Below are 13,791 nucleotides of genomic sequence, written 5' to 3'. Positions count from 1 at the left end.
CAAACCTGGAGCGTCTCTGCAGCTGAGCAATCAGTCTGTCTGCACTTCCCAAGGTCTGGTCCTAAAGTTTTATAGGAAAAAATAAAAGCATTCCAAGACTTTAAATTTGTCCCCTATTGTCCTGCAAAGCCAGCATTCTGAACACAGGCCAGCACAAAACAAAAACCCAGATGTTTTAATGTCTTTATTTCAGCCCAGGAAATGTCCTGGACCAAGCCTTGTTCAGCCTGCAAATGTCACAGCTCAGCCCAAGAGTTTTCTCGTCCTTGATACGTAAGATTATGAATCAAACTCTATGCAGTTTAATGCTGGTTTTGCCTTGTCTTGCAGGGGGGATCTTTGAGTACGCAGATGGCCCCAACACCCAGGTTATGAGTGCTGAGGAACAAGCCTTCAGATTTTCTGCCAATATTATCAACAGAAACAGAACTTTGTTGCCTAACACAACACTAACCTACGACATTCAGAGGATACACTTCCACGACAGCTTTGAAGCAACTAAGAAAGGTAAGAGCACAGCAGACTTCTTAGCAGCTTTGTGGCCATTTATTCAGCAAAAAGGCACGGTTTGGCTTGAGACCCAGCAGCTCATTTTGTCAGTGATCTAGATGAGAGGTCCTCCAGGAGCTGACCTTCCAGAGGCATTTTAATATAAGGGGAACAACTATTCTTTTTTTCCCTCTGCAAACCTCACAAAACTCCTTTCAGTGTTTGCTGCTGATCCTGAGCAGAGGTCTGTTGGCCATGCCTGCGTTTATTTTACTGTATCCCTGGCAGTTTTAACATCTCTAGCGTAGAGATGCTGTTCTCTTCCTAACAGACAGTCATTTTTTATGATCAGATAACAGCAGCCCACCTGAATTACTGAAGGGGAGGGAAGAAATGGGACTACACAACAAAGGCTGTGGGGCTGATGACCTGAGGGCTTCTTGAGTTTGCTTCTGTTTTGGGAGAAACAAAACCTGCTGCCTGAGCTCCCAACCATTTCTAACACACCATAGCCATTATTCCCTCCTCTGGAAACATCCCTGTGCCTCTAACCACTGGTCCAGACCCTCACCTGCCAGAATTCCTCCTCTCTCTCTCTTTGCCTCTCTTCACTGTTTTAATTACCTAATCCCTATGCTGCTGTTAGTACCCACAAGCTTTGTGTGTCCGGCCGCTGCTCCATGGTCCAGCTCAGGAAGAAGTTTGTGCCCCCCTCAGAGGTGTCCTGTGCTTTACTGACAGCATCCTTCCCTTCTTCCCTTCCCTTCCCTTCCCTTCCCTTCCCTTCCCTTCCCTTCCCAGCCTGTGACCAGCTCGCTCTGGGGGTGGTAGCAATATTTGGACCTTCCCAAGGCTCCTGTACCAACGCTGTCCAGTCTATTTGCAACGCCCTGGAAGTCCCACACATACAGCTCCGATGGAAGCATCACCCTTTGGATAACAAAGACACTTTCTATGTCAACCTGTATCCCGACTACGCTTCCCTCAGCCACGCCATTCTGGACCTCGTGCAGTATTTGAAATGGAGGTCAGCCACTGTGGTTTATGATGACAGCACAGGTAGGTAAAGGAGGAGCTTTAAAAGAGGAATCTGGGAGATTTGGTGGTGTGGGTCCCATTTAGGAACTTTTCTAATGAAGCCTTTGAGGAGCAAAATGACACCCTGTGCAGTGCTCAGTGCACCCCAGTTCCCAGGCATTCAGGCGAGCGTTGCAGATGGCCCTGGGATCCTTTCTGAAGCGTTTAATTAACAAAACACTTAGAAACTGGGTAACCCTCCACACCCCAGAGCTGACAATGGCTCACGGGGAGGATTAATTGTCCAACAGTGTGATCTGGCTCAGCTCGGCTGTATTTGGCACCACGGTGCCCGTCTACACCAGCAAAGACCTTGGTCTGTGGCTGCCATTGAGGGTGCAAGTTTCCCAGCTAAAAGCAAAAACAGTTCTGGAAAGTTTTTTTGTTTTCTAGCTAATTCTATAAAACATAGCTGACAAAGTTTTTCCCATAAAGCACGCTGTTGATGGTTAAACAAAGCAAAGCACTGCACAGCACTATAGATAAAAAAACCCCCAAAACAAAAGACGCATTGGATAGTCTGTCCAACCTAATTCCACTAAACCAAATGGTTTCTTTAGGGGAGGGCTGATGAGAACGCAGTTTGACATCCCTGTTTGCAAATGTGGGTCACAGTATGTTCCCTTTGTGGCGTATTCTAATGTATTTCTTCCACAGTACAGAGGGACATGGTTCTCTTTTCCTCCTTGCAATAGGCATCTGCTGAATTTCTTCTTGCAACATTAGATACCAATAATTGCTGCTCAGTTGCATGCAGCATGGCTTTGTACCTTCTGCACAAAAAAGAAATACATTCTAAGGGTAGCAAGAAAGTTATAAGTTGTGATTAAGTGACCATTATGAACTATGCTGTTCATCCATCTAAGCGCATATTCATTTATTCTTTTGCTGTTGTGCATGGTAAATACTGCAGATTTTAATTTGGTGTGTAGCTGATTATCACATCCTGTCCTTTCTCAAGGGCATATTTGCTTAAGAAAATCTGTTGTGATCCCAGAGATGTCAAAGGTTAGGATCAACTTGCTATTCTCTTCCTACCTAGTGCAGGGACCCCAGCTCTACCACAGCTGGATGCAGGGACCCCAGCTCTACCACAGCTGGATGCAGGGGCAGCAGGGAAACACCAGGAAAAGCCATTCTGCCTTAGAAGAACTGCTCTGGAAATACCTGGGTGCTTACCCACTGGCACATGACACTTTGGCTTTGATACGCCTTTAGCAGTGGCCTTCTGAGGGAAGGAGGGAGGGAGAGAGGGAAGTCTCTATTGCATTCCATAAAATAATACAGGAAGAAATCATTTGCTGCCATCCCCAGCCTGCTGGGCTGAGGCAGACTTCCCAGTAACGCTGTGGGTTTGTCTTTGTGCAATATCTGAAGGCCTGATACGCCTGCAAGAGCTCATCATGGCCCCATCAAGGTACAATATCCGACTGAAAATCCGCCAGCTCCCGCTGGACACCGACGATGCTCGGCCGCTGCTGAAGGAGATGAAGCGGGGAAGGGAATTCCGCATCATCTTTGACTGCAGCCACCTGATGGCAGCTCAGATCCTCAAGCAGGTGAGTGGGGGGTGATGTGGGACAAAGTGAGGGACCACGCATGCAGGGTGGCCGTACCGCAGGGAGAGCCCTGCAGATGGGTGCAGCCCTGCAGCTTTCCTTCTGTCCACAATCCACAGCCACTCAAAAAGCTACAACATATTTATCAAGGGCACTATTTGAGTTCTACAGAAAATGTAGTTTTAACTGAAAAAAAAAATGCAAGTATCAAAAAGCACGTGTTGGTAAGAATGAGCAAACGTTACGGGAGGAGAAGGTGCCAGGCAGGTGTTGATGCAGCACAAAGACCAGGCTCTTGTCCCGCTCCCCTCGGCGGCTGTGCGGCCCCAGCCCTCTGCCGCGCTCGCAGGCAGCACCGTGCTCCAGGTCACTTCTGTCCCTGCTCATTTAGCGCTGCACGAGATTTTCATGCTTGCTGGTTTTAAATGTCTCCTTTCCCCTCTGTGCTGCTTGATGTCCCCAGGTTTGTGACCACAGGTCCGTACAGAGGCGCGGGGTACAAACCGCTTCGCGTTGGTCGGTTATTTTCTGAGTCGTGCGCTGCAGGCAGCCAGGACTGGGTCAGCCAGGGAGGGACAGCGTCCTCTGTCCCTTCATGAGCATCGTGTGCAATTCTTGGACTTTAAGCCAGATGTCAGTGATTTCCCATTCACTTGATCTCTGTCCCCTTTCTCCCGGAGTTGCTCCCCTGGCATTTCCCGCAGACCAGAAGATTTGCTGCTCACCCCAGCTCCTCGTTTCAAGTGCCTTTAGGTCTCAGGGTCAATATGAAGCAGAGGAAAATGCTCTCACCAAGAATGCTAAAAAACAGCTGGTGGAAGTGTTGCTCATATCAGCCCAGCAAGACACTACCACATAGATTAAATAAATCCCCTGAAGGGCTGAGAAAGCCAGCACATGGAAAGAGACTTCTCTTGCAGCCGGCTTGATGCAAAATGAAGGGAAGTGCTCAGAGAAATCAGAAAGCCTGGGAGGGATTATTAAAGAAAGCAATATAAGGGACTCATTGTCTCCTGCCTATTATTTTAACATGCTGGCTGAGTTTGGTGCTGTTCGCTTATTATGCAGTTTATTATAGTTTATTGTGCCATCTGCTCTGCTCATCACTGCGAGCGCAGAGTGAGGAAGATGGAGGAGAAGGGGGACTAGGGGAAAGAAGTCTTGCTAAATCCTCTTGCCATTGGCATTCACATTTGCTGAAGAATTAGGAAGCTCAGAAACCTCATCATTTCATAACTTTTCTACCCATATCAAGAAATGCACACCTAGAGGTGCCACCTTCACTTGTGAAACAGCTTTTTTCTCTTCCATAGGATGGGACAGTAAACCAGGCTTCCCGATCCCTACTCCACGCTGCCCTCCTCACCCTCTGCTTTGCACATTCAGTGAAAGTACGAGCTGGGTAAAGCCAAATCCTTCTCCTGGAAGAGGGGAGACTGCTTTCACTTTGCAGGGTTAGAAAAACAACACACAGGAAAAAAAAAATGGACTGTAAAAAAAGTCAGGGAAGAATGGCCCAGCCTTCTGTTTGTCCTGGAAACAACAATGCTCATATATTATTATTGCTATTATCTGCCTTTTGTAACATCTTGGTAATTCCACAAGTCAGCTCTGCAGACATTTGGCCTCTGCTGTTTGCTCCGGCCAGGCCAGTCCCTGGACTCTTGGCTGCACCAATGGATGCAGAAAAGGTTCTCCCAAGACTTAGGCTAAAATCTCCAGCACTTGGTACTGACTTTAACTGAGCATCTTTAGGTAACATGAGATGGTTTGAGCACCTATAGCCTGTGTTGGCTAAAGCAGCTCTGATGAAGCACCCAGCATCAAGCCAGACCAGATCTTGCTCCCAGGTTACTTGAGGTAACTCACTCCCACAGCACACGAGCAGCAAGGCACTTCACTGATAATCCAGGCAGTATTTTTAAACTGGATTAGTAAAAACCCCCATGGATTAGTAATCCATGAATAACAACACAAGAGCTGACACAAAGATGTTCAGATGACATTGCCACACACTGCTCCAGTCAGGGTTCCTTGGAGTGACTGAGGCATCAAACCATTCATTATTTTACCCTCTTGGACAAACAAATCATTGTAGAAACCTGTCACAGAGCTAGGCCTGCTCCTGAGGCCTCCCCATCTCTGGCATTGCTCCTTTTTGGTCACTTGTTAATGCCTGACATCTGTTCTCTGGCTTCCAGCTTCTCTCTCCTCCTTGGCAGCTGTCTCGGAACAGTTGCCGCACTCTGCAGTGCACAGATGTGCCTGTCTCGGCTTTAATGGAGCTCCCATCCTCACCCTGGTGATTGCCTGTAGCTTATCCACCAGGTTTATCATTTATTAATTTCCCCACACACCCAGATGTACCCTGCACACAGGCTGTGAGTACAGGCAAGCTGGGACTTGCTCCTTGCAGCAGGTCTGGACTCTTCATCTACCACTGATCCAGCTGTAGCATCTGAACTGGAATCTCGTGATTTCCTCTCGATTGGTTTCCCATCATCAAATTGCTGCTGCACACTCTGAGGTGTCGTTCCCTACTCCAGCTCTTTGCACGTGGGTGTGCAGGTCAGGAGGGAGCTGTGCTCCAGCCCCCCAGAACCCCCAGGCAGGCGGGGAGCTGGGGACAGGACAGCACGCTGCCACACACGGACACTGCCCGGCCTTCTGAAAGGTACTTCCAGGCCAGAAAACGTGAGATGAAGTCACACTCCAGAGTTACAATAGCTAGGCTTGTAATCGAGATCCTTTCCTTTTCCCTTGTTTTATTTTCACATCTCACTTCTTTTCAAACTGTCATTTCCTTCCTCAGAGCTAAATCCTGCCCTAGTAATTTTAGCAAAAACCAAAGAAGCAAACATTTCCTGGGGGGACTTGAACTCGCTCTCCCATCAGTGGAGATTTCTCCAGAAAACACACTCACAGAGTCAGCATCACAGTCACAACTATGGGTATCACATTCCTTTAGCCAGCCACTGACTTCAAGGTGACCCTTCTCACAGGCAGAAACACATTCCCCTTGTTGTGTAGGGCCTGGCAAGGCCACCCAGCCCAGGTCCCTTCTGTCCCATCACTCTCTGACAAACCTCCCAGAACATCATGTTCTTTCCACTGCTCAGTTATGCAAATCCCAGCAACTGGCACCAACTGGCCTTTGTGTCGGGGCTGGCACACCTAGAGTCCGGGCTGGCCAAGAGCCCTCGGGTCCTGACCACCATCTCCAAGGGCTGAGGGATGGGAGACGTTCCTGCTGCCCATCCCTGTGCCTCTGCTTTCACTGACCCATCTTGAACCCAGGCACTGCGTTAGGATCTGGCTATCGCAGGCAGGAAGGAGGGACGCGCAGACAAGGGCTATAGGTACATGGTACACAGACGGGCGCTGAAGGGGAGGGGATGCAGAGCACCAGAAACACACATGTAAGAAATAAAAAGCCTTTTACTTCACTTCTTAGCCAGTACACGGACATGTAACCATGAGAACAGGCTGCTTTATGGTCATTCTGCACAGGTTTATGTGAGGTCGCTGCTTGGCTGGTACCTGAGAAGGGAAGGGAACCCTCTTTCTCCCAGTTGTGCCGGCAGAAGCCAGCCTGCATCCCTGGAAGATTTCACCCCACACATGACCCGTGAGCCCAGCAGCGTGCCACGGCCTCTGTCCTCACTTACTATGGTACAGCAACCCCAGAAATGCCACCGGCCTCGGCAGGAGCTGGACACTGAGGCTTTGCTGCCCTCTCAGAAAGGTTCAAGAGCCACGGTTCAGCTCAGCACTTAAGCAAGTGCCTCTTGCTGACAAAGCACATGCTGAACTGCTTCAGGGGACTGATCCAGAACCCAGCTTCCATGTCCCTGGGTCTGTCTCCTGCTGCATTTACCAGATCAGCTCATTTAGAGGTTTATGTTGCATGATTGTTGTTGTATTCTCGTGTCTGCTCTCCCTAACATCATTTCCCTACTCTCCTCAAGGCCATGGCAATGGGGATGATGACGGAATACTACCACTTCATCTTCACCACTCTGGTAACGTATCTAATCTGTGCAAACCCCATTTACACTCAGAGAGTGGGCTGGGTGTCCTGTCCCAGGTGTGCTCTGCAGCTGCAGGACACTGAAGTGGTGGGGTGGGAAAAGCAAGAGAAGGGGAGGGCTGGTACCCCACGGGTGAGGGCAGGGCTGGGCTTAGCATCAGGTGAGAATCAGACCACAGTGACTGGGCTGTAACATCTCTGCAAGGGCAGCCTCACCTGGGTGCTTTGCTCCCAGAGCTGTCGGGGTTTCTTTTCCTGCTCTTGGACTGGTCCACACCTTTGGAGCCGCTCTGGCTTTGCACAGATGTAGGTTCTGGTTTTATTTCCCCTCCCAGTCATTTGGATTTCAGGGCAGCTACCCATGCACGGGAAGATGAGCAGACGTGTGAATTTGTGCAGACAGGATGTGATGGGACTGAGTTTCAGTGAGACCTGGGTACGTGTTTCTGTGTGATCTCCGAGGTCTCCCCTAGAAGCCAGCAGCAGCCCTGCTGTGGTCAGGGCTTCAGTACTGCAGGTTTATTTTGCATGAGGGGAATTCAGCTTCAAATTAACTCCACTCTCATTAAACACGGGCCAGTTCCTCTCTGACTCCAGGAGGCATTTTGGTTTGGGTTTTTTGGCACGCCGCTTTCGTTTCCATTTAGGATGCTATTGTCTAGTATACTGTTGAATTTTGCTTGATTTTGTAAATCCAATTTATCTTTCTGCCTTTAGGAAAGACTCAGACTAAACTAACCCTTAAAAACTGCAAAATTTATTTTTCAAATGCAAAAGACATTTTAATTACCCCTGCTGCCATTATCTATTCCAGGCAGCTTTAAGCATTTCCCAGATAACCTCCTATTAATCAGCCCCAGCTGAGCCTAGAGTACATTTCATGTGTAGGTACAGCCTGGAGGTGGGAAAAGAAGAATTATAATAAATTAATAGATAAGCAATCACAATTAATGCCACTTTCCTGAAATAACAGTTATATCATGGGAAAGATATTTTAATCTGTCATTCCTTAAGGCAATGTTTTCCTAGCTTGCAATGCCTGTGCTTCAGCTTCTACAGTACTAGACCCATGGGGTGCTAATGAATTAGTCTATTATGTTATACTGAACGTTTCTAAAAGGTCCCCAGTCAATACTGAGTACAGTGTATCAACACTTGGCATGAAATGCTTCAACATTTTGCTAGGCAGCAAGAGCACAGTTCACTGACTCCAGCATGAAGAGCCCCATCAGCCCTTTCTACCAGAGGAGGAGGAGGAGGAACTCTTCCCAGCTTTGTCTAACACGTGCACAGCTCTCATATCCTGCAAAGTCCCAAGCAAGGACAACCCCTTAAACCCAACACTTCCCAGAATTTCTCAGCAGCTTGTAAAAATGAGCATGGGAGAGATCATGTAAGAAAGGGGAAGAGCTACACAGAAGCACTGAGAATAAAACTTTCCTAAAGGTAGTAGGATGAAGGGGGAAATTAATCTGCAGTACAGAAAATAACGAGTGAAAGGGAATGTAGATGAGGTGGAAAATAGAACCAGATGTTTCAATTTGTGGCTGTGCAAGAGCAGAAAATCCAGAAGAAACGGATACGGCAATTCCCCCACACCTCTGCATGTTCTGACACTCAGCTTGTATTCTTAATTATCCTCTAATTCCAGGAAATGATAAATCAGGTTGCAGCTGAGATTTAAACTGGAACCAAGGAGGGACCTGATGGGAGGTTGGCTTCTATAGGAACTTGGTGAAATGAAGGGTCAGTGGAGAGCAGCAGGATGGGGGTCAGGGGGAGCACCCAAAATACCGGTGGGATTTGCCCTTCATTACCATAAGTCATTTAAAAGTCAATATCACGGTCTGTTTTTCACAATGCCCTTTAAGAAAACGTGGAGGTTTGTACTTGTGATTTTTCAGGGGAAAACAACAATAACAAAAAAACAAAACCACAAAGACCCTGAACTCTGTTGTGGGTGTGATTAATGACTCAGTCCCGGCTGCACCTGCAGATAAAACTCGGCATCCATCAACAGTGTGCCTTGGGGTGCAGAGTCAGAGGCCAGTGCTTAAGGAAAAGATCAAACCCCCAAAGCTTATTAAAGCAAAACAGCTGCAAGAATTCCTGGCTCTCCCACAGAGAATGAAGTCTGGGTTGCTGGCAAGTGCTCATTTTGTTATGCTTTGCTTAGGGCTGTGTGTTTTAGGGCCAGTGCTTTTCCACCTCCCCCATGGGCAGAGGCTCGCTCGCTGCTGACGGACACTGTATATGGGGTCAACTACCAGTACAGAACATCCTACAAACCAGCAGCAGCCACGGAATCTCATGTCATATATAAACTCTTTTTAATAATCCCTTGTGAGAGCAATGAACATCGTTCCCACATTCACCCCCCACCCTCTACCACAGAGGACAGTGGTGTTGCCTTTCTACCTCCCCACGTTTTTACTACGTTTGCAGAAATTGTTCAGGATAAACTCGGATCAGGAATGTCCCATCCAACAAATGACTCCCACTGACAAAGCCCCCTCCCGACTGCCACTCTCCACCGCATTCATTCACGATCTCCCTCAGTTCCGCTGCCCTGGGTGTTTGCTGAGCAGATCAGCTGGGGTTGCTCCTGCCGTGCTGTCCAACCCCAGACTACTCAGACTAGTTACTGAGCACTGAAGTTAATCCCTGAACTGAGGTTGATATTCAGACGTGCGGCGGAGCCAGGAGATGCATTAACAACGTGCACAGGCAGAGGCCTCCCAGTGCCCCCCTCGCTGCCTGCCAAGCGATGCTCGTGGGCTGGCTGCCAGCAGAGCTGAGGACTGCCTGGCTGCGGGTTTTTTCAGTCCTATAAAGGGCACTCTCATTCATTTGCAGACTGTGTAGGCTGGTCGTAATGTTCCTCTTTGAGAGCCGCCTGCAAATTGGCATTCTGCATTCAGAGTTACTCTGTCATCTGCAGCTCCCTGTGGGCTTCAGCACTCACAGCAAATACTCCACGGAAAGGCCCCAGGGAGCTTGGGGCACAGGAACTCTGCCTTGTCCCCCCCTCTTGGTCACAGGCCTCTTTTTTCACAGTTACAGTGATTCTGGTTTTCTCCCCACAATTCGCTTGCCTCGTCTATGCAGAGGGAGTTCTTTGGCAGGAGTTCCCCTCCGCTGTGTGTGGGTGAACCTGCACATACGACACCCAAATTCCTCTAACACCTACGAGTCTCTGCAGGCAGCGATTGATGGGGACAGCACAATCCACCAATTTCGTGGGGACATCGTCCTACCTCCCACCTTCTATGGGCTCTGCCACCTCACTTCAAACACAGACATGAACCGATGCAGAAAAGACAAACAAAATAAAGCTAAACAAAATGTTTAAACTGGTTTCTCTCTTTTAAGGATCTTTATGCATTAGACCTAGAACCATATCGCTACTCTGGAGTGAACCTGACCGGCTTCCGGATCCTCAACGTGGAGAACCCGCACGTGTCCTCCATCATTGAGAAGTGGTCCATGGAGAGGCTGCAGTCAGCGCCCAAGGCGGAGCTGGGACTGCTGGACGGCGTGATGATGGTACGAGAACTTTAAACAGAGCATGGGTGAGGTGTGGGAAGCAGACCAGGGCAGCAGAGAAGGCAGGAACATATTTTAAGACCTAAATGTTCCAGTTATTGGTTCTTGCACTAGTAACAACTCATCCCAAGTATCTTTCCCAAGGTAGCTGCTTCCATTCCTTAATAACAGTCTCTCAAACGTGGCGTGTTCAGCCGGTGAATCCCCTGCAGCCCACTGCTGAGCTAACACGCTCCTTTTGCAGGCCCAGCTGCTGACAGCTTTGCCAATTTTGAGACACTGTGCTCCTCCCCTCCCTTCTCTTCCTGCCAGTAAAAGCTGCCCCCAGGACCAGCAAAATTCAAAGCTTTCAGATCCAGAAAGGGCTGAGCATAGCGGAGAAGTGTCTCAGCTATTTCTTGCTGGGAACAAGATGAGATGGAGCTGCCATCAGCTGGGTGCTGTACCCCTCGTTCAGGCGCAGCGGGATTTCTCTGTGCTCGCCTGATGTGCAGCTGCTGACCAGGGAAGGGACGGGCTGTGAGCACCCCAAACCCCGCAGCACCCAGGAAAGGACATCCCCTCCCTCGGGTCGCTCTCCACAGGTCCTGTTTCAGCCCAGGGCAGGACAATCACCTGGCCAGTCCCTTGTCTAGCCCTGGGAGCAGCACTGGGGAGCAGAAACGCTCCCATCCCACTGGACGAGCCAGGGTCTGTCCCACAGGGACCTTCAGGGCTCCAGCTGCCATCATCCCCCGCAGAGCCGAGCGCAGCCCACAGCCCAGCTCCCAGGGCTGGAGCACAGCACAGGGCTGGATGGGGCCAGGCAGTTCCCTGGGACTGACACAGGGAGAAAGAGCCAAAGCTCTGCCCAGAGATGGGCTTTGCTGCAGCTCTGATGACTCCTTTTAGGGTCTGATGGCAGCTCTGCTCTGCTGAGTTACTGCTCGGAAGGTGCAGCACCTGCTCTCCCATCTGTCTTCCCTGCGAGGCTGTCTCCGACCCCCAGAATTGCTGACTGGCTCCCTCCTTCCTTCTCCCTTTAGATCTGCCAAGAACCCCTCCACACGTGGCAAAGCCTCCCAGACTTTCACCTTGAAATAGCTCCTCGTGTCCCTCCTGTTCTTTTTTTTCCTTAGAGGAGAGCCCCATGGTTCTCCTTTAGCCATCTCCTGTTCCTCAGCATCACCCACAACTGCAGCCGAGCTGGTTCCCACCACCTCTGTTTGCTCCTTCAGAGGGGATCCTACCTTTTATTTGTGTTTGCCTGGTGTCTATTCCAGCAGGGCCCTGACCTCAGCTGGGCATTACTGTATGTAATTCACCAGAAAATTGCTTTGACACATTCTTGTGTCCCCCTTTCCCCCGCCCCAAAGATACAGAACCTGTCCCTGCTGCTGCAGCACAAGCCTGTGGGACGCAGAGAGGGGGTCTGCTCTTCATGCTCAGGGGCTGCGGGAAGGGACGGTCACAGAGATGGCTGCCAACGTTGGAGGATTTTCTCCATGTCCTGTTAGATATTTGCCTAGTTGTTTTGCTGTATTATTTTGTTTTGTCGTGTTTTTATTACACCGCTGCTACACTCACATCTGTTCTGTAGCTTTGTGAAACCAGCAAATAATGTATTATCGCTGGGAGGTCTTACCACATCAGAGTGAAAAATAAATCCAATTCTCTTGATCAGTGTTTGGAGGTGAGATAGGGCATTTCAAATTGAATCTAAAACTATCACATTATATGGAAGAAAAAAGTTATCCCTAGTTCAAATCACTGAAATGCAGGAAGATGTAACACATCTGTGAGGTCCTGATTTCAGTGGCAGTTTGGGTCATTTTGGAAAATTCCATGCCCATGGATAAGCCATTTAACATCTCTGTTGCTTACTTCACCGTGTATAAAATAGTGTGGATAATATGTTCTCATACAGGGTTTTTTTTTTTACACTCAGACAAAACAGACTAAGTAAGAAAATTCTGTTACTATCTTCTACATTTAGAATAGCTGTTTCCTTGTTTGACAATACAGCAGTAAATGTGCTAGAAATAACCAGAATAGAAGCACACAAATGACATTGTCCCAGTCTCTGATTTTAGACAGAGCTGTGATCTGCTACACAACCACTGCACAGAAAAACACGATTGTGAGGCTTTGCCTCATGCAGAGCTACATCTTCTGAGGATGCACTTTGCACGAGAGGTCAGGCTAGAGGTTTACACAAGTCTGTGTTAACGCACAGGCGTTTGCAGCCATCTCTTGAGATCCCAGGGAACCTCTGGAGCGCCCAGCCCTGCCCTGGCATCGCGGTTTGCAGGGTTGGACACCCCGGAGGGGGGATGCTCAGCACTGGAACAGGACAGAGAACCCTCAGGTCTGCTGGGTGCTGGGCAGGGGGAACTCAAGAGGGGGTTCTCACAGCTTCTCCAGCGCCAGGCTATGGAATGAATCCTGGCTCTGGAGCCGCTATCGACACAAATGCTGTTCCCCTTCACTTTAGACAGACGCTGCCCTGTTGTACGACGCGGTACACGTGGTCTCCGTCTGCTACCAGCGTGCCCCTCAGATGACCGTGAACTCCCTGCAGTGCCATCGGCACAAAGCCTGGAGGTTCGGTGGCCGCTTCATGAATTTTATAAAAGAGGTAAAAGCATGATTTGTTTCCCAATAATGCAAAACGTCCCCAGCAGGACAGCGCAGCTGCTCAGCGCGGGTACGGGGACACGTGGCAGAGAGGTTTGGTGGGTACAGGGTTATAAAAAAGCCTGCAGCCAGGGCAGGTACATCTGGATGGAAGCACAGACATACACCAGGCTGCTGAGTGCACCCAGAAAGGAAAAATCCTGTCTTTGCCTTCAAAATAACATCCGTGCCACCACACCGAAACATCCAAACCAGCCTGAAATCTCCCGAGCTGTCGCTGAGACTCGCCCTGGCCTCTTCTGCCATCGAGAGCAGCTGGTCACTCTCTCTGAGGCTGTTCCTCAGCAGAGCAATAGCCATTCACCTCTCACAGGAACATTTTTGGGGGCTCTCAAGGGTACTCTCCAGCTGAGTCCCAGCAGCAAAGCCTGTGTGCTGACCAACGGCTTTGGCGAGCGGCGGGGGTAGGAAAGA

The 13,791-nt window shown here is 49.3% G+C and overlaps 1 protein-coding gene across 1 annotated transcript in view; it reads left to right on the top strand.

The window, feature by feature from the left end:
- Positions 1-305: 305 nt before the first annotated feature.
- The window catches only part of LOC104521326 (glutamate receptor ionotropic, kainate 3), a 50,622-nt gene continuing 37,136 nt past the window's right edge, over positions 306-13,791 (top strand). Inside the window, exons 1-6 of the mRNA XM_010163289.2 lie at positions 306-507; positions 1,291-1,548; positions 2,944-3,125; positions 7,094-7,147; positions 10,528-10,701; positions 13,175-13,318. Of these exons, the coding sequence (XP_010161591.2) occupies positions 306-507; positions 1,291-1,548; positions 2,944-3,125; positions 7,094-7,147; positions 10,528-10,701; positions 13,175-13,318 (1,014 nt within the window). The remainder of the gene's footprint in view (positions 508-1,290; positions 1,549-2,943; positions 3,126-7,093; positions 7,148-10,527; positions 10,702-13,174; positions 13,319-13,791) is intronic.

Source organism: Antrostomus carolinensis, unplaced genomic scaffold (assembly GCF_000700745.2).
Source record: "Antrostomus carolinensis isolate BGI_N321 unplaced genomic scaffold, ASM70074v2 scaffold3550, whole genome shotgun sequence".
NCBI classification, from domain to species: Eukaryota; Metazoa; Chordata; class Aves; order Caprimulgiformes; family Caprimulgidae; genus Antrostomus; species Antrostomus carolinensis.
This window is presented reverse-complemented; position numbering and strand designations above follow the sequence as displayed.